The 21860-nt window shown below is 36.5% G+C and overlaps 3 protein-coding genes across 3 annotated transcripts; 1 reads left to right on the top strand and 2 right to left on the bottom strand.

Annotated features, from left to right (window-relative positions):
- Window positions 1–5295: 5295 nt before the first annotated feature.
- N7519_000442 (uncharacterized protein) lies at window positions 5296–6354 on the bottom strand (the record flags this gene model as incomplete). Its single annotated transcript, XM_057287221.1, has 1 exon — window positions 5296–6354. The coding sequence occupies one exon, from the start codon at window positions 6352–6354 to the stop codon at window positions 5296–5298; it is 1059 nt and encodes a 352-aa protein (XP_057153304.1).
- Window positions 6355–7063: 709 nt separating this feature from the next.
- N7519_000441 (uncharacterized protein) lies at window positions 7064–7528 on the top strand (the record flags this gene model as incomplete). The annotated part of the gene is made up of 1 exon (XM_057287220.1): window positions 7064–7528. The coding sequence occupies one exon, from the start codon at window positions 7064–7066 to the stop codon at window positions 7526–7528; it is 465 nt and encodes a 154-aa protein (XP_057153303.1).
- Window positions 7529–12344: 4816 nt separating this feature from the next.
- N7519_000440 (uncharacterized protein) lies at window positions 12345–13726 on the bottom strand (the record flags this gene model as incomplete). The annotated part of the gene is made up of 4 exons (XM_057287219.1): window positions 12345–12470; window positions 12960–13016; window positions 13491–13618; window positions 13699–13726. The coding sequence occupies 4 exons, from the start codon at window positions 13724–13726 to the stop codon at window positions 12345–12347; spliced, it is 339 nt and encodes a 112-aa protein (XP_057153302.1).
- Between the last annotated feature and the right edge of the window lie 8134 nt (window positions 13727–21860).

The following is a 21860-nucleotide window of genomic DNA, read 5'->3' as shown; positions in this document are numbered from 1 at the left end:
ATAGCTATATAGTACCTCTTTAGGTTTATACTTAATATATTTATAAAAATCCTTATAGTGACCTATAATAGTCTTTAAAGTACCGCTATCTAATATCTATATATTATCTATAGAGCGAGCGGTATTTATATAAGCGATACCGGCTTTACTTTTACTTTTATTATTATTATTATTATTATTAAAAGATATCCTCTTTACTATTATATAGCTCTAGATATTATTATTAGGCCTCTAGCTTTCGAAAATAAAGTCTTTTATAAGATAATAATATATATTTTTATAGGATATCTTTCGATTCTATAGTATATATATTTACCTCTATTAATATACTAAGGCTACTTTTTCTACTATTATTTAGCCTATTTATTAATAGATTTACCCTTTAGTAGACTATTTTTAAATCGAGGTTAATCTTTCTAATCTAATTTATTATTTAAATTATATAAACCTCTACTATAGCTTTAGCTATTATATCTATATCCTCGACCTCTATCGCGCTAGTTATTATTATTCTTATAAACTATATTTATTAATATATTTAGGGTTAATAATAATAAAGTAGGTACGTTATAAGCTTCGATAATAAGCTTTTTATATATACTATTAAAAACGTCTTTTATAATACTATTTAGGATAGTGTCTTTTATAGTTTAGTAAATAAACTTAACTAAATCTAGTTCTTCTTCTAAATTATAAAATATAATAAATATAGCTTTAAAGGGGTATAGTTCTATCTTATAAAATCTAAGCTAGTTATATTATATTTAGTATACTATAATATAGGTATCTATACTACCGAAGTCTAATCTTTTTATCTTATAGAATTTAATCACTTCGCGTCTTATATTATCTATAATTTCTATATTATAAATAAGTATCTCTACTTTATATATTATATTATTAGCGCGGTATAGAAAGGCTTCTACTCTATCTTTAAAAATTATAATAATCTCCTAATTAAGTAGACTTTTAATCTATCTATAGGTAATCTTTAACTAGTATTCCTAGATATTATAATTCTTATCTTATTTATCCGGTTATAGTAGTTTATAATCGGCTATTTTATCGATATAGACTATACTAAGTCCGTTCTCGATTTATCTTTTCTATTAAGTAAGATTACTTCTATCGAAAAGCAGTTTAATACCTTTATTTAATTTAATTTCCTTCTTTTCCGGAAGGTTTATTACTTATATACGCGGTCTTCTTATATAAGAAGCCGGCGGCTACTATTCTAGATAAACGGGGTTTTATAGGTTTTAACGAGATATAGGGAGAGAGTATAATAAGCCCTTACTAGTGTCGAAAATGTTATTAGAATTAGCTATCTTAGCTAGTTTATATTAGTCACGTTAAACTAGTTTTATATCGAGAGTCGAATCGATTGTCGAGTCTCGAGGAAATAGTTCGCGGTCCGATTTCGGTCGCGATATAGAGTTTTTATAGTCGCACTTTAGCGAGGTAAGAATCCCTAGAGAAAAATAGAGATCTCGAGAGCGATATCTTCGAAGATCTTACTAATAAAAATATAGATTCGATAATCCGGTATGGTAGGGCTACTATAGGACGGGCCGGTATACGTCCTATAAATATAGTGAAAATTCTAATTAGTTTAGGAAAACTGTTGATTTAGGTGCTCGGAGTCCTCGAGTAAAGGCCTTATAACCTATTAGCGAGAGAGAAGGCTATATAGGAATGAAATGATATAGGGGAAACTATATTAGACTCTAGAGAGGAAAAGAAGAGAGAGAGGAAGCTATCTACACTAAACTGGAAGTCCTGGGACCCGGGCTGTCACATGACAATCCCATGCGATCACATGACTGCTCCAACAATTATATAACTAATAGTAATAAAACTATTAGATATAAAGCTAGGTAGGTAATTCAAGGATTTCACCAAAAGCTAGGGGTTGATTTCCTAGAGACCTTTTCTAATACGTATAGAACTAAGTCCTAGCATCTATTATTAATAATAGCTATTAATAAAGGCTAGCACGTGCTATAATATAATATTAAAAATACCTTTATATATACTAATATAGATACCGATATATATACTATCCTACCTATAGGAGTATATAAAGATAACCCTAAAAAGTGTTATTATTTAAAGAAAGTACTATATAGTCTAAAATAGAGTCCTAGACTCTCGTATAAATATCTATCTAAAATATTAGCTAAATTTAACTTTAGAGTATTCCCCTATAATAAGGGTGTTTATATAACCTCTAAAGATTAGTATATACTTATATATCACGTTAATAATATATTAGTTATATATAAAGATTTAGGCTATATAAGAAATATAGTAGCTAAAATTAGCTACTATATAAAGATAGAAGAAATTGGTATAGTATTAATATTTTTAGATAATAATATTAAAATCAATTACTAGATAAAAACACTATATATAGACTAAAAGGGTTATATAGAGAAACTATTAAATAAGTTCTCTATATTAAATAATCCTAGTAAAGAGTATTTTATAGCCTTTAATAGGATATAGAAATATTTACTAGTATATCCTAAATTAGGATTAGTATATAAGTATTTAGGAGAAGACCTATATATAAAAGGCTATTCTAATTCTAATTAGGGTAATAATATAGATTAGCAAAAATCTATATTAGGTTATATATTTAGTCTAAGCCCCTCTATAGGATTAAATAATCCTATTAGTTAGAATTCTTAACTATAAAAAACTATAGTATTTAGTAGCTATAAAGCTAAATATATAGCTTTAAAAGAAGCTACTAAAGAAGCTATATATCTAGCTAATATATTTAATTATTTAAAAAAAGAGCTAGAATTAGGGTATATAGCTAGTATACCTATAATCTTAGTTAATAATAATTTAGTTAAGAAATTAGCTAAGAATCTAGAATTTTATAAGAAATTAAAATATATTAAAATCATATATTAAATTATAAAGTAAGCTATATTAGAAGGAAAGGTTAATATAACCTAAATACCTTCTAAATATATACTAGCTAACTTTTTAACTAAAAATATTAATAATACCTTATATAAGTCTTATATAGATCTAGCTTAGCTAGATAATATATAAAGACTAAAAGGGCTATAAAGCACTCTTTTCTATATATAATATTTTATCCTAAAAGGTTTTAATTATATACTAGTTTTTAATAAGACTTTATAGCTATCTATACTATATACTATAATCCTTATAAAGATTATAAGGATTATAAGGGTATATTAATATAATAGTATATATATATTATATTAGTAAAGTATACTATAGAGGGAAGAAAAACTATATTTATCTTACTAGTACTATCTTAGATTACCCTAGATAGATATTATATAGTAAGATTAATAATATAGAGAACCTCCTAGTATAATAATAAGATAATAAAGATATTATAAAGATATTATAGATTATCTTAGATTTACTTCCTAAAAAGGGTTATAAAAGCATGCCTAAGTTTTATTCCTAATAAAATGTAACTAACTTCTTAATTTATTCTAATCTCTATTACAACCTTATTTCCTATTTAGGATAAGTATAACCCTACTAATATATCTTATATAATCCTATTATATAAGATTATATAAGATAGGATTCCCCTAACAAGTTATAGTCTATATTAGACTATAATATATTATCTGCTAAATTGCTCATAATCACTATTAGGATAAAAGGATAAAAGAACTCTATAGGATAAGTGGCTCTCTTATAGATTCTTAAGGCTATAGATAGGTATATAAGTAGTAAAGAAAGAAAGGCATTTATACTAGAGTAAATAATTAGAGATCCGAGGTAATAAGTAGGCAAATTTATAATACTATTCTTAGTATAGGGAATAGGGATTATAGTAACATACCCTATAGTATAGTTTCTACTACCCTTTATCTTATAGTATTATTTTTAAGTCTATAGTATAGGGTATTCTCTGATTTTTATTTACTATTTAGAAATTGGTTCTATAATATCACATTGATCCCGTAACATCTAGGCCAGATTTTCCCAATTTTTAAAGATGCAGCTTGGGGTACATTAGTACTAGTGTTCTTTAGCCTTTTGATATATAATGCGACCTAGAAATGAGATCAACGTATATCTAATACAGTACTTTTCGAAATCAGCTATATAGTAATATTCGAAATCAGATTTACCTCTACACTCTTTAACTTCCATTCCCGAACCCTAGCTTGAAACACGCTAGTCTAACTTTAGCCATTCCCCGGTAAACCCCTGTCGGACTGTATTGTATTCCCTGGTAACGATGGATGAGCCCTTGTAATAATACCGTAATCTGGCTTGGAATTCAATCGAATCTTTCATGCAAAGAGACCAAAACAGATGGGAGTCCCAACAACTTCTTAGGGGTACCACATTTCAATCGACAACGGCGACGAATGGACATCGCAGTAAATAACAGTACCATGGGAGGAAAAAGACACTGCAGCCTTCTATTGGAGATGTCAAGGGAGTGCAAGCGAAGTCTAAGTGGGATGAGAAGACAAAAAGTAGGGGAGAGGAGGGGGAGGAGGATGGGGGATCTTGCCAGACTGACATGGACTTGTGAAAGACTGCCGTCGTGCGTAATGATGGCACATAGCACAGGTTACCGCAATTTAATCTCTCAGCCCGCCCGAACTATAAGAACTCGACTCTCAATTCGCTTCAACTCCTGGATACTACGGTAGTCCCCCCCCTCCTTACGCAACGTGGTCTAACTACAGTCCCCCTCTGTCGGTTCTCGAGAATCAGTCACAATCAGATGCTCAGGCTGCTCCGGTTGTCTGAATGGGAGGAAGGAGGTGCAAAATTTCACTTATTTATATTTTTCAACAATGATTGGAACCAGGTTGCACGGATGTAATCTTCATGGCATTCGATAGGTGATATTCATCACACGTACCGTACCCCTTCCGCCATATCGACAACTCTCACGCAGAATAATACGACGCCTCTTTTCGAACTTTACATGGATAATAAAAGGTCCTTATTTAAATCTGAGAGGGAAAATATATACGGTCTCGGCCGGGAAGGCGTTTATAAGACTGCGGAAGACCTCGCCAAAGCCTAACCAGACCCAGCTTTGGAGACCACATTGTCAATGCGACACCCGTTCAAAGACTAGATGGAGAGCTTAGTAAACTCTTCTTCTATCAAAACGAAGGATGGTTTGCGATGACACGAAACTTAATCGTAAGTATTCCAAGGTCGAACGAACATATTTGCAAGTCAAATACAATAATACTGAATCAGGATGCGTCCAAGGGGTCTAGAATTGTTTGACCTATTACCACATTGCTAAATTATCCATCAATCTCTCCAAAACATTTCCATGTACTCTCGCACGCCCATAGGCTTCACTTCAGGACAAAGGCCATTCACAGTGGGGTGCAGAACCACCTCGTCCTCTAAATCTCGGACATAAGCAAGGTTGAACTCGGCCCACATCTGACCCATGAAGTCGTCCCGAGCCAGACCTGCCAACCTCTTCTCGAGATCCTCTCGCTTTAAAATGGCGACTTTGAACTTCTTACCAGTCACAGCTTCAGCATGCGCTAACAGTTCTCCCATTGTCAGGGTGTCTCCTGCCATATTCATATTTTCTTCCCACCTTGGCACATTGAGAGAAGCTGCGACAAATTGGCCCACGTCTCTCATAGAGGTCATGGTGATTCGCGGCCATTGGCCGTCCTCTTTGATGGGAAGTTCTGCGATGCCGTTTTTGAGCCCAATGAGAAAAGCCCCCGACTGATCAGTCAAAGGCCCTTGTCTCTGGAGACCCTGGCACGCTTCATCCTCACCAGGAATATACCCTCCTCCTTTCTTTAATTGGTCAAGGGCTGTGACCTCAGCAGACTCGGACTGCGAGGGAAAAGGATATATCCCAAGACCAAGATAGTTCATGAAAGATCCATGGTTGAACTTGGCGCACTGTATCTCGCCTATGTGCTTGCTGCATTCATCCCACACGCCTTGGTTCGCCCATTGAAGGCTAGCAACATTCTCCCATCCCTTAGGCCCGAATCCCCATTGGGAGGGGGCGAAGCGCTTACATCCAGCCCGGAGCGCGGCATTAAGTAAGTTGATCTGAATCTGTGCTTGGGTACCGTCGATGGCCGAAGTGACGGATATGACAGTGTGGATACCCTTCAAGGCACCAACAAGTGATTCCACGGACATGTAGTCGACCGTGCGGATAGTGGTACGTGTTGATTCTTGGTCGATTGCACGTAGCCAAGTAGGAGACTGAGAAGAGCGCGAAAGGATAACTATTTCCCATGATGAAGTCCATCCGTTGGCTATGATAGCCGTAACGATGGCCCGGCCGAGGCTGGGAGACGTGCCACCGGGAAGCGCCAAGGTAGGCATGGAAGGCGGTGGTGTCGTAAAGGGAAGATTGATTCTAGTGCAATTTGGTGGTAGATAAAAAGGTATGTTTCGTAACGCTTTGCAAGCACATTTATATTCAAGAATCCGGAATAGCCGCAAGTGTCCAGACGCTGTCCGCGGACACCGAATTATTCGAAGAGCGGACGTCCGCTGGCTGGAACAAATAGAAACCCAGCTTGTGGAGCCAAGACTCGAAGAGCGCGGTCGGCTGCGAACTGACTTTAAGAATCCCTAACAGCCCCCGAGGTTCCTCCGGCAGTAGCTAGGGTCGGGATGACTGCAATTTGTGGAGTGATCGAAATTTAAGATGGGGGAAAGGATATTAGGAGATGAGCGTACCAAGAGCGATATGACATAAACGCTGGCTTGGATTTATAAGTGCTGCGATGAAGCTGCGTTTATTGAAGCGAGGAGCGAAGACGTGAGACTGGTACTCATCCGCTCGAAAGACCACATGACTTTCGTCCCATCTGGGCTAGCGGAGTTCATCCGCCACTGGGAGATGCCTGCGAAGGCGGAACCCGCGGGCTCCGTTACAGCAATATTTGCTTGGTATATGAAAACGTGCCGTGATGAAGAAACAAGTGAAAAAGCCAGCAGAATTCCCGCCTATCATTCTTTGTATCACGTTGTCAGACCAGTCTCCCTTGCCCGGTCCGGCAAAACGCAGCCCATACAATCCTCCACAATGGCCTCCACACTCCCGACCATTCCTCGCTATATCTTCTGCATCATCGAGCCCGTGGCGCTTATCCTCGCGTTCACAACAACCGCGGTCTCGCCTGCCTACTACGTCTCCGGACAATCTAAACTCACTCCACCACCAAATCTCGCTCCATCTGAGATAATTCTCACCTACCAGATGAGCAACCTCTTTCTCTTGATCGCTATCATCGAGCTTTACGTCTTTCACTCAACCAACGACATCAATGTGGTGCACGCATTGTTAACAGCACTATGGTGGGGTGACCTGGGACACTTAGGTGTTACAACATGGTGCATGGGTTGGGCAACGCTACGCAATGTTGGAGATTGGAGCTTGGTGAACTGGGGAAATCTTACAGTTCCCCTGTTCTTGTTCGTCATGAGATCGTTTTATCTCTTCGGAGGGTTTGAAACAGAAGGAAAGGCTAAGAGGGAAAAGCATTCTTAGTAGTTTAATGTTTGCATTGAGATACTGGCTTATCGGGATTGGCCACATCAGAGGCCTTAATCTTTGATCCTATGTCGTCCCATGCCTTGCATTGCTTCAAATCGAGCTCGCAGATATTGCCCCAAAAGGATGAGATGCACATGACTAATGGTGAAGCTGGGGAGAATTGTCTGGTACTTCACATCCCTAGTCTCGAATTTGGAGCCAGACGAACCCATTTCATTATATGACCCAACCGCGGCTATTTTCTCATCTTCATCAGTATGCTATCGGCAAAAAGAGATTCTTCATTATAACCGGCGGTAACATTGTGGCCTGGATACAGCCGCCGGCCAAAAGTATACTTGCTGTGATGGAGCCGTGCGATTTGTGAGGATACTATGAGCGTAGGTTGAAATGACGAAAGCACCGCGCTGAATTCGCAGGAATGGCTGGAAGAAGTATACCTTGCTGGCTAGCACAATCCTGATCTGAAAGAGACGAGATAATGAGGCTGGGACAAACTATTGGAAAGTTATGTGCATTTCGAACCATTTGCAAGAGCATCAACGAGACAAGTTCTTGATTCCCTTGGTTTAATGAGTAAAGAGTCTATGAAGCTTTTAGTGATTACATCTAGAGGGTGCTTAGGAGGCTTCTGAACTGAGGTCATACCTAGCAACTTCCCTAGATTTCCTCGGTCGTTAAGCATGCATGTCGAAAATGGCCTTTTGCACTTTCTCCACTTAAGCCGATAACATCAACACAACTTGTGAGAAAGACATCAAAGCCTTGATCAGGATCCGCTTCAAAGTAACTCCAGTTACTTCTTTTTTGTAAATCAAGTAGTATTTACTGGGAAAATTGTAAATAAAAAGAAAAGATAACCAAAGTTTCATAAATAACTTATATTAGCTGGTTTAATAAAGGCCTTTAGCTCAGCAAAAAACTCCTCGATCGGATTCAAGTCCGGCGAATAGGGTAAATAGACTAGCTTCACCCCCGCATCCTCACACATCTACAAAATCCGTTCTGAGTGATGAAAAGGCGCATTGTCCATAACCACAACAGATTTAGGATCTGGCCACCGTCCACAGTGCTGAAGAAGCTGAGCTAAAAGTCTTCGAATACTGTGCCATCAGTTGCAACGCGGAATACACGTGAGAGGACGATCCGACGATCCCATCCTGGGCATACACAGGTAGTATCTGACATCCCTGGTCGCGATGGAACTGCGATACATGCAAAGGGGCCACGCCAAATGGCGACCAGCCTGTGCCCCTAAACCCAGCCCTCTTGTCACATCCCGATTCATCCACATAAATTAGATGATACGACTAGAAATCCGACGAATTATGGAGATAAAGTTCTCGCAAATCGGCATTACGCTCCTTTGCATGCTGCCGGGTCGTCTTTTTAGACCAAACCTTTCGCCACCAGGGCTCTAATCATCGTGCGAATCTCATCCCAGAGGAAGACAGCTATCTCATCGACCTGTTTTTCCGACAGGTGGCCACAGAGCGCGTCGATCATTAGCAGTGTTACGGTTGGTTTGGACCTCTGCGAGTTGGGGGTGCGTGGACGCTGCCGAACTGCCGTAAGCTTCTGCGAATATTTATGATCGTGACCTTGCTGCACTCAGCCTCTTCTGCTATTTGAGTAGTGGCTAGTGACTGGCTCTCTATCATATCGGATGAGATACAGTTTGGAGGGGAGAAGCCTCGTGGCCATATTGCAAGCCTATTGTAGGATGTCGCTCAAGAGTGATTTACAGGTGAAGAATCCTGTTGCTTAGGGGGAAGAAGAGGGGTAGAGTGGTATCAGATGTTTAGCAATTTCCAGTAATTTACAAAGGACAAGGTCCCGCCCGCGTCATGTAAAATACACTTTCTATTCTAGGAACAAGGGGATCGACGGACATATCCTATCTGAGTTAGCGTGTTTCAAATTAGGGTTCGGGAGTTAAAGTCAAAGAGTGTGAGGTAAATCTGATTTCGAATATTACTGTACCTCCGATCTCTTTCTTCTTGATTCGGAGAAATTGATTCCGACGCGCGCTAGGCCGGGTTAGGCCACCGCCTCCTAATTCCGGCAAAACTGTTATCGTAATGATTGTATGGCTAGCAATGAGTTATCGTCATATTACCGTATATTACATAGAACCACTTAGAATCGTTTGATAGATCTGGCTGGCGATCATCCAGCTAGCTTCACCTCTCCCGTCAGCCACGTTTTACCTCTTTCCACCCATTCTTTCTACATGCAGCAAACCACCGTTTTCGCTCGCTAGTCAGAGTACAATAGCCTGTGCTTACCTTATAGAGGAACTAAACCTGGTAGGGAAATATGTTTTTCGTCTATCTCTATACATTTTGCTATCTAGTGCACTTCTCATTCGTTACCAGCCTCAATCCTAACTTGATTCTCCCAGCTAATGTGTTTTACAAGGATCGTGATTATTGTGAGAGATGAACCAACTTCGCCTCGATGATGCAATGCAGTTTACGGGCCACGAACTATGGGAACACCACTCGGGATTACGTCCCAACGCCTGGCTATTGTGGTAGTCCCTAGGTAGTACTATCGGACCTGAGCCCTTCCTTATCGAGCGTAGTTGGGAATAGCTTCGACCCTACGAGCAAACCAGCCTTATCCAACCACAAATCTCTCCAGTTGTGTGAGTAGGAAGATGGGAGAAGGAAGGGCCAAGCTTTCTTTACTATAGGTCATATATTCCTAGCTTCCACCACCTTAATACAATAGCTACATTCTCTACTGAACGATGTAGAAACTAGTCGAAAAGCATTCCAATCAGATGTGAAGAAAAATTCTTGGATTTACGAATCACAACCCCTAAGCAACCAGGTCTAGTGTAAAATATAAAATCTCAACATGACCACATAGGAGACTTATGAACACTCAAAGCCCTCGACTTTGTTTTAGTATCTTATCCACCACATCAAGTATATAAGAATGCTGCTTCTCATACTCCCATATTGTGGACCCTATCTTCCTAACAAATCCACGTGCCGGCCTTGGCTTAGCGGTAACGCCTATAGAAGCATTAGCCAGTTTCTAGGCGATATATTTTTTGAATGTTATCTCGTCTAGGACGTCCTAACAAGATATCTCTCCCGATATTGCCCTTTCAAAAAGAGGCTTCAGGACATCAAGGCAGTAACAACTTAGGCGTTTCGCCCACGTAAGTTTCAAGTCCTCCCGATCCTCCCGTAGAAGCAAGACACTCCTATCAAGATCTAAGCCCTGTCGGGTTATACCCCAATTGTCAGATTCTAGATCAATGTCTGTCATTAGTACTCGGGCGAAGCGGTTCGTCTAGCTCTTCTTCTTAGTGGCTCCGTCGATCGACTCAGTGGCTCGCTCTAGATTATGATGCTCAAGCTGGCACACCCTTAAAGGAAGGCCCAAAGCTTGTGATATGGGAGATACGTCGCTAGTACTTGGAAAATTGCAAGAAACATCCACGGATGTGAAAAGCTCCCCGACTGTGTAGGCTTTTCTCTATGGGATGGCTGATTTTAATAGTAAGCACGGAACCTCCGCTAGGTGTCTTACGAACTGTCGTGTCGAAATATGTGCTGAACTAGTCAAGCGCATGTCGGAAGTCGGTAAGACTTATGTCCGAGAATTTATGGTTGGAAGTGCCCGTATACGATCCACGCTGGCCGCTTATAACCACATAATGACCTTTCATGGAATACAGATACAGGGTGAATCAGTATGAGAAACAACGTATGTATTCAGGGTGGACAGGGAGGAGAAGGAGAGAGAGAGAGAGGGAGAGAGACTATGTGGTTCTATCTACATGGTGATGCCTAAGGCATCCAACATCCCCCTCATAGAACCTGCATAGCGTCCTCTATCAAAGTCTCTAATTCCGGCATATATAGTGAAAACTCATCTTGTCAGTGCATGTTTAGATCATCCCAATTAGCCGAGTAAAGGCTTCGAATTGGTCTTTTCCTAGAGCTTTTGTAAACCCGTCTGTAGCATTTTTCTTCGTATCAACACGTAGGATCTTAATATAGCCCTATATAACTGCGTCTTTAACGAAGAACCATCTTAATATTAGCTACCGATTTACTGATTTACCTCCCTTCTTTAAAAGAAGAAGTTATGAGTTGATATTATCTATATAAATCTCTATCGGTCGATATTCGGGTAGTATAAACGACTATATAACTTTGTTTAACTATATCGTATCTCGGTAGGGTTGATCTAGCGTATACTATTTAGCAACCGTTATCGAATTAGTAGTGATCGTCTGTTTCTTAGTAGACCATATCACTAGCGATCTAGCGAGATATTAGATGCTTCCCTTAGTAGATTTACTATTATCCTAGTCTATATATAAAGCGTCTATATGTGTATAGAAGCGGAGCTTATTGGTGTGTCCGAGTACGATTCCGATATCTAGACATCGGCGTAGATACTTCACGATATATAGCATTACTTCGAAATCTAAGAATGTAGGCTTTGCTAGCCTATACTATAGTCTTATTATAGTAAAGCGGATATCTAGTCTAGTCTTAATAGCGAGCTAGTTTAGTATCCTAATAATAGATTGATACTAATTAAAAGTATCGTTATCTAGTATATTTATAGTATTAGCTTATATTTCTCTCTATATAGCGGGTAGCGGTATATCTTTCTATTTAGATATATTAGTAGTATAAAGCACCTTCTATATATAGGCTATCTATATTATAGTGATTATCCGATTCTCGTAGTCTCTATCGAGCGTATAGTTTAGATACTACTTCGGCTTACTAAGATCCTTTATATTATAATATTAATAGAGTTTATCGATAACCTATTAAATATTGTTATCCGACGGGGCTACGATAATAAAATCATCTATATAGATTATTATGATTGTGAGATTTATACCTTTACCTTTTACGTAGATATAGGGGTTATCCTTAAGCGGATAGAAGCTAATCTAATAAAGCTTACTATCTATTTCCTTATTCTATAAGTATGCTAAGTCTCTTAGTCTAAATAGAGCTTAATTTAGCGTATATATCTATTGATTTTTATTACCCTTAGTATCGGAGTATTTAAATCCGGTAGGCTGTGTGACGATCGAGGCTGGACTGGACTTTGCTGGACTGGACTTTCTGCCGTTGTTCACCGCCTACAGAGTTTTCTGTCACATGACTCCGCTTTGTACATGTTTGTCATGTTTGCACGAGGAGACAGGACAAGGACAAACAAAGGCCTTGTCGTGCATGTTTTCTCTCTTCTTCTTTCCTTTTCCCTCTTGTACTTAGTATTCTCGTTAAATGCACTCTTTTTGATTGAAGATCTGGCTGGTAACAGGCTGTCTTATATAGACTATCTTAGTATCTTCCTTTAATATATTAAGATATATAGCTATAAAATCAACCTATCTCCACTTTAGACTATAGATCGCGATTAATATAAATACGATTTTGATTATATATTTAGTAACGATAGGGGTGTATATTTCTCCGTCGCCCTTATCCTAGAAATTGCTATATATAACCTAGCGAGCTTTAAATCTATAGACTTTATCTCTAGTATTAGTTTTAACTATAAATCTCTATTGACCTAGTAGTATCTTAGCCTTTAGCGGTTTAAGAATTAGGCTCTATATGCCTTTTACTACGAGATTATTAAGCTATTTTTATATAGTATCTTCCTATTAAGGCTAGAAAGGGCTTTTCTACGCCTATTTATATATAGAAGGTAGATTAATATCCTTTATATAAAGTGGCTTACTATCGTGAAGAAATGGCTTATTGATATCGATAATGTCTATCGCTACTATTATACTAGCACTAGGTCCTATAGACCCCTATCCTCTACCCTCCGTTATATTATTACCGCCTGATTCCTTCGCTTTTACTCTTTTAGCAGTTCGTTAAATATCGCGGTCTCGTTTCTCGTATTCGACGGCGAGATACTTCTACTATAGATCGTGATAGCGATTAGGGACAATTCCGATATTCGCACGTCTCGAACGTCGTGGTAGTGGAGGAGCCGGCGTAGCTAGGTCTCGAGTAATAGGGTCTGGCGAGGATTTAATTAAGATAATCTCACGTCTTAGTGACACCTTAGATCTCGCTATAACCGGTATATTTTCACTATTTAATACTATATCTATAGCTTATATGATCTCACGACTCGGTGACACACTAGCTTACTATATAGAGATAGTGCGCTATATCTCATTCTATAGAGAAACAGCTTACTAAATTAGAGACGAGAAGGGGTATTGATAACCCACTCTCTATTGCTCCGGAGAAGGTGTTATATTATGTCAGCGAGATAGAAGGCTACGCAGGAATGATGATGATATAGAGGAACTGTATTGGACTCTGGGGAGGAAAAGAGAGGAGAGAGGAAGCTATCTTGACTAACTACTGGAAGTCCTGTGAGACGGGATCACGTGACTAGCATATGATAGGTCACGTGATCTCTAACATCCCCTTCAGGACTAACTGCCATAATACAACCTTTTTGACTCTCTATATAAAAACCTCCTATTATTTTTGCTATTTTCTATCGTTTTCCTACGCTTTATAAAACCTCCTTTCTGCCTAGAAATTTTATATATAGATCAATTAAGACCTAGTATCTAGATAAATCGCTTATATTAATCCTTCTCAAGCGGCTTTATAAATCTATCGGTAATATTATTCTTTATATCGATTCTCTATAGATCGATTTTACCTTAGAAAATTGTATCTTTAATAAAAAACTACCTTATATTAAGCTAATAAGTGCTATTCTTATACGATTTCTTTCCTATTAGTAACTAGGTGTTAATATTGTCGGTTAAGATCACGATTAGTTCTCCGGCGTTCTATAGATTAAGAGTAGTAGCTATCTTCGAAAACCACTATATATCTCGTATAGGTCTATCTAGCGCGTACTATTCGGCTATAATAGATAATAGTGTTATAATAGTTTATTTTCTAGCGTACTAATATATCGGGGCTCCTCTAAAGAACTAAATTATACCTTCTATAGATTTAGTATTATACTAATTACTGTACGAAGCGTCTATATATATAAAGAACGTTATATTAGAGACTTTTCTAAGAGTAATATAGAGCTCGGTTATCCCTTTTAGGTATTTATAAACTATATATATAGCTTCTATATTATTTATTATAGGTAAAGCTACTTAGTATTAAAGCTTTATAATAGCGAATTTAAGATCCGGCCTTATCTCGATAGCTAGCTAGTTAAGCCTACTAATAAGAGATCTATATTATATATATTTATCTTTATAGAGAAGAGTCTCCGGATCTTCGTTATCTATATCCCACTTTCTACTTAGTGATAGTAGAATAGAAAGTGGTATATAATATCGAAAGTTCCTTTTATATATAGGTTATCGATCTAGCTCTCTATAGCGGCTTACTATCTATCTATATATTTCGACTTTAGAGTCTACTTATAAGACTAAGGGATTTTAACGTCTTTAATATATAGTAGTCTACTATTATAAATAAAAGGAGTGCTCTACTTAGTAACGACCTTTAAGACTATAATTCTCCCTCTCTATATATATTATTATTATTCTTCTTACGCCTATCCTTATCCTAATCCCTCGCTTATACTAGTATTACCTTATAGAACGTCTAGCCTTATATGTACTCGCTTCGGTTAATATAGTCTCGGAGGGTTCGGGGGACGGAGGGGGTTATTAGGAAAGCTATAGCGCTCCGGTAAGTGTCTAATTCGGCTCGAACGGTAGGGAATAAACTACTCTAGTACGATAGATCCTATCTCGGTAATAGAATCGTCTATACTAATTATAATAATAGACGGTTCTCGATTTATCGTTATCGGATCGGGTTCGGTTACAATTTAATCGTGATTAATCGTTAAATAATTAGGTTCGATCGGGATCGTATCTTATTCAGTTTCGACTAGATTTATAACTTAAGAAATCTCTATCTATAGAGTCTCTTCTCTAAAAGCTCCTAGTAAATAGTATAGGGAATTAGAGACTTCCTAAGGTATAGGATCTTCTATATTATAAGTAGCTCGCTATACCTAGTGCTTATCTTCCTAAGCTCTTATTAGCTCCTACTATATATAAGTCTAAAATTAATAAATTAGAAGGGGTACTTAGGGTAAGGCTTCCCTCTATAAAAATAGAATACGCTATCGAATCTACGTTTCCTAAGAGATAATATTATCGTCTCGTTTAATAGACTAGTGAATAGTGACTAGAGACTCTAGAATTGTCTCTAGTACTATAGTCTTTAGAGCCTATTTTCTTAGCTATAGTAGTACTAGTAGAAGAACTAGGGCTTCTATATTAAGCTAATTTATATACTAACGGATTATATTATAAGCCTAAGGCTATAATATAGGACGTTAGGTAGCCTATTATCTAGGCCGTTAAATAGCCTATATTTTAGGTTTCTAGAAAATAGGTTAACAAACTAGGGTATCGTCTTCAATCTTTTAAATCCTAGATAATACCTTTAGTATAGGAGGTATAGTCTATACTCTTCCTAGTGTATTTAGTCCTACTAACGCCTATCTCTACTAAATTATAGGCTTTATTAGGTTTTAAATTATAGGTTCTAGCCGTCTACTAGTGATTATAACTTAGGGTACTAGCTTCGGCTTTTTAAATAGGAATTTACCTTTCTCTAGCCTCTATATTAGACCTATATCTTTATAGAGAGCTCCGGTATTATTATTATCTAGATTAGGGCCTTTTAGTACCGGCTTACTAGCCGATAAAATACCCCCTTCTAGTTATTATCTAATCCCTTATTCTTATCGAGCTTATTAGGAAAGGTAATATCTTATAAATATAGAATCTCCTTTATAACTAGGTTCTATACTTTAAAAATATAGCCGTTTTCCCTTTTATATCTAATTAGGTAGCCGCGGAATACGCGAGCTCTCGATTTCTCTAACTATATATAAGTCTCTTTTAGAATATAGACAAATATAATAGACCCCTATATATAAAGGTATTTTAAATTAACTCTTATCTCTCTTAGACTAAAGCCTTTTTATTAGATAAGGATTAGGGTCTTACCGGTTTTAGGGTTAATTAGTCTATTATAAATATAGATCGCTATATCTATATAAGATAGCTAAAGTATATCTAGAAGCTTAGTATCTATATTTATTATATACTAAGTCTAGTTAATATAACCTCCTATACGCTCTATAACGCCGTTTAGTTCTAGTATATAGGTAGGTATAAGCTCGAAAATCATACCTTTATTCTCTACCTATATCTAGAATTTGTAAAACTCTATTCTACTATCGATTCGTTAGATAGCTAGGTATTAACCCCTAAGAAGCTTCTTGTTACGCACTGCAAACTGGTCACAGTTAGGTTAGGAGGGTTCCGGGTATACTTGCCTTATACCGTCTAGGTTTCTAACGTCAACGATCCGTGCTCTCAACCGTACTGTTACCTATCAGGCCTTACTATAGACTGGGTCCTTTTAAGGTATCGAGGAACGGTACTAGGTAGAGCGCCGAATAGATCTATACCGAGGTATTAGTCTATCTGTGAGTGTTATTAAGTTATAATTAAATAAGAGAGTCACTAGTAATCCAAAAGGTAAATATAAGTAACAATATATGACTGAAGATAAAGAACTAAACTAGATATATAAATGAGTGTCCTTATATATCCCTAAGTTCTTCCTATATAGATAAGTAGATAGTAATATAGTAGAATCTCTTTAGTAGATTCTACCGTTCGACTATTTACTAATCTACTACGTATATAATCACGTGATATTAGCTAATCGTCTTATAGTGTATGATAGTATTATTTGTTACGGCGAATGATAGGCTGGTATTAGCCGTTTGTTATCTGCTTACGTAATCTAGTGTTCGTTAGCTCCTAGTGGCCTATCTATATGTTTAGTAGGTCACTACTAATTAGTGATAGGTAGGTCTGTAATATTATCTCCCCCTCTCCTAGGAGTTTCGTCCCCGAGACTTATAAAGCTATAGTTCCCCTTAGGTAGGTAATAGATTTTCTCTTTCTTAAAATAATACGTGCTCGTTATACCTAAACGTAAGGCTAACTCTATATCCGAGCTTACCCCTAAACTTCCGTCTAATTCTTCCGAGGCTTACTATCGTTAAGTAGACTATATTAAGGATAATAGTTTTACCACCGCTATTTCTTATAATCATTATAAAATAGCTGGTATAGCCTACCTAATAGATCGTTCTCGCTAATATTTAAAATATACGGCGTGTACCCGTACTAGTTATTCGTATAAGCGTGATTTCCATACTAGTCGGGAATAGGATTTATTATATCGTACTAAGGATAAACTTTCTTCGGACCTTAAAATAAATGAAAACGAACTCGATTTATTAGAACCCGAGTTAAGTGAATTATAGGCGCACTTTGCGGAACTATATTAAAGGGTGTTAAATAAATAAAAATAATACTAGGAAGCTATATCTCATTAGCGTCGATTATGTAAATAGATGGCCTTCCTTAAACAAAAAGGTTTTAAAATATCGGAGTATAATACCGAGCTTCTTCAAATTCTTAATAAAAAATAAACGTCTCTAGAGTAGGCTTCCCTTTCTACTCTTAACTTTAAATAGCTCGCTACTACTACCGACCATCCGAATTTTAATTAGATATTAGCGGAGATTACTAATCTTCCGATATCCTTCTAGGATGATCCGGCTTTCTCTGCTATTAATATTAGTGGAACTGTTAAACTAGCTAGGGGCAGCCCCTTAGGTTCTCGATAGGTTCCTATATATTCTTAGAGGTATCGTACCCCTTCTATCTCACTAGATAGTAAGGTCTTCCGCTTATCCGTTTTGTTTCTAGAATTTCCTCGACCTTATATTCGTTTTCGGTTTCTTCCGTAATTTCTATATTTATAGCGAGTTCGGCGTTTTCCGGTATAGGTTTAAGTAACGAGATATAAAATACTAGATAGAGTCTTTTTATACTATAGGGTAGCTTTAATCGGTAGCTAACTAGTCCCAATTTTTCTTTAATTTTAAACGGTCCTAGTTGTAGGTAGTCTAATTTATCGCTAGGTCGCTTGGTTTTAATATTATAGCGTAAGAGATAAACCTTTTCCCCCCTCTTTAGGTCTAGTCCCTCCCTATATTATTAGTTATAGTATTTCTTTATTCTTAAATTGATAAAGTTAATATTTCTAGATAGTTATAAATATAACTATTTAAGCCCGGTGGCCTTTAGTCTCGCTAATTCCGCTATAGCTATCTTACTAATTAGTTCTCCGAACGTTATAGGATTATACCTATAGTTCGCGTAGAACGGTGATTCTTTTATTGTAGAGTGTACTACGTTATTATACGCTAGTTATACTATTGGTAATAGTCCTACCTAATCGTTCTATTAGTAGTTTACGTAGTATCGGAGGTACTACTTTACCGTTTAGTTCACTCTTTCTGTTTATCCGTTAGTTTATAGGTAGTATATAGTAGAGAGTCTTAGCTCGATACCTATTTAGTCTATAAATAACTGCTATATATTTGATATAAATAGCTTATCTCTATCCGATATGATCTTATATAGTAACCTATAGTTTGCGACTATATATTGTAGTACTAGGTTAGCTATTTAATCTGAGTTGATAGTTTCGGTGGTTAGAATTATATAGGCGTATTTTATAAGCCTATTAACTATAACTATAATTATATCGTATCCTTTTAAGACTAGTAGCTTTGTGATAAAGTCTATTGTGATCTATTCCTATAGAGTCGTTGGTGTCTTAGATAACTATAATTCTCCGTATGGTATATATCGTGCTAGCTTGTTTCTTTAGTATGTATCGTATCTACTAATGTAGAATCTGATCTTTCGGTTTATATTTAGAAAATAATAATTTCGCGAGATATATTCTATAGTCTTTTCTACTCCTATATGTCTATATGTGAGGTCGTTATAGTGTCGCTAAATGACCTCGTCCCTAAGTGAAAATAGAATATATATTAATCTATATATATAGATTATTCCTATTTTATCTTATATGAACTTGTTGTCTATAGTTATCTATCCGGCGATTATCTTATAGTTCTCGTCTATCTTCTATATATCTAAGATTCGCTATAGGAAGTCGTCCTAGATTTCTACTATTATAGCTAGAATCTATTTATTATACGAGATGGTTCTGTTCTAGTTCTATTTTAGTATAGCGGGTTCGGCTACCTTAGTTCCAATCTCGTAGTCTAGTCGTCTACTAAATGCGTCTGCTTAGCTGTTCTCTATTCCCTTATAATGTTCGATCTTGAAATCGTATAGTGCTAAGGTCTCGGCCTATCGCGCTTATCGTTATATAAGAACCTTTGTTATAGTGAAGAATGTAAGGTTCTTATAATCGGTCTATATTATTACTATATATTTTACTCCTTTAAGATATACTCTCTAGACTTAGAACGCTAACACTATAGCTAATAGTTCCTTATTGTAAATATCGTAATTAAGCTCTATAGGGATTATCTTCCTAGACTAGAATACGACTAGTCGAGAAGTCCTATCTTCTTTCTTCTAAGTTAGTCTAGCTCTTAGAGTGTAGTCTAAGGTATCTATCTCTAATATAATTGGTAGATTATAGTCGAAGTTTACTATAATCGTTCGTTATTTAAATAATTCCTTTAGTTTGTTAAACGATTTCTCTACTACTTCGTCCTATTAGAATGTTTGTCCTTTCTTAGTAAATCGGTAAAGTCCGGTCGCTATACTAGCGTATCTATTAATAATTTTCCGATAGTAGTTTATAAGACTAAGAAATTGTTACACTTCTTTAACGTTTTTCGGTATAGGCTATTCGAGAATACTCTTAACCTTATCTTCCTCTATATCTAATCTATCTAGGCTAATATAATATCTAAGGAACCTTATTTCCTAGATATAAAACTCGTATTTCTTAAGCTTAAGTGTGACCCTCGTATCTTTTAACTTACTAAGTACTAACTTATTATACTTAATATAATCTTCGAGCGTTTTAGAGAATACTAAAATGTTATCTAAATATATAATAATAAAGATATCTAGATATTCCTTAAGAACGCTAAAGATGAAGCGTTAGAATGTTACTAGTACGTTAGTAAGGCCGAAAGGTATAACTAAATATTTATAATATCCGTATTTAGTTCTGAATATCGTTTTCTATTTATAGCCTAGCTTGATCCGAATACGGTGATACGTATTAGTAATGTTATACTTCGAAAAGTACTTTACTCTTTAGATTCGATCCTAAATCTTATGAATTAAAGGTAGTGGGTATCGATCTTTAATAGTAATCGAATTTAGATATCGATAATCTATATAAAGTCGGAGGCTTCTATTTTTCTTTAGTACGAAGATGATTAGGTATCCGGCTAGTGATTTCGAGGTTTAGATATAACCTTTCTTTAGATTCTTATCGATATATCCTTTAAGTGTTTCTAACTCTTTTAGCGATAACTAATAGATAGGTTTGAAAGTAGGTTTAGTACCTTCTATCGTATTAATTTTATAGTCGAAGATCCTATACTCCGGTAGGGTCCCTTCGGCTAGTACTATAAAAATATCCTAAAACTTATAGTATTCGCCCGGAATCTATAGTTTATCGCTAGTTATATATAGCTTCTCTTACTTAATAATTATATATTCCGTTAACTTTTAGTCGGATATATCTAGTGACTATTCTATTATATCTAGAGCGATTCTATTTATTAATCGCTTAATCCTACCTCTAGATCGTAACTAGTTAGTAGTACCGCTAGTATCCCTTTATATAGCCCTCTTCCGATAGGATTTGTATTTATTATACTCTTTCTTATACTTATACCGATTAAAGGTAATTCGTCCCGACTACTAGTTAATACTCGGGTTATACTTCCTAAGCTATAGAATGCCTAATACGAGGTTATAGTCTCCTATTTCTAATATATTAAACTTAATTAATTTTAGGTATCTATAGATAGATATAGGTAATAAAATGGTTTCCTTACTAACTCCTTTTGATAGTACTTCGCTATCGAGTCCCGCGACCGGAACTATATATGGTAACGGAGTTGTTCTAATCTATCGATCTTCCTTAAATTATAGGTTTATAAAGTTATTAGTAGTACCCGAGTCGATAAGGGTCTACGCTCGTCCTATAAGTAACTCTATATAAAGTTTGATATAAGTTCCTAATAGTATCGCTTTAAGCTATATAGTTAGCCGATCTTTATAATTATATAACTACTATCCGTTATACTAAACTCTTTAATACTCTTCTTTCTATCTTAGCTTTTTTATCTACTTTAGTAGTCGGGGTTTAACGCTATAGTCTAACTTACCTTATCTATAAGTTATATAGGTCTTATTATAGTA

The sequence above is a fragment of the Penicillium mononematosum genome, assembly GCF_028829835.1.
Source record: "Penicillium mononematosum strain IBT 11891 chromosome Unknown utg000001l:1.0-4488741.0:1.0-4491989.0, whole genome shotgun sequence".
NCBI lineage: Eukaryota > Fungi > Ascomycota > Eurotiomycetes > Eurotiales > Aspergillaceae > Penicillium > Penicillium mononematosum.
Note: the sequence above shows the minus strand (reverse complement) of the source record. Positions and strands in the feature narration are given on the sequence as shown.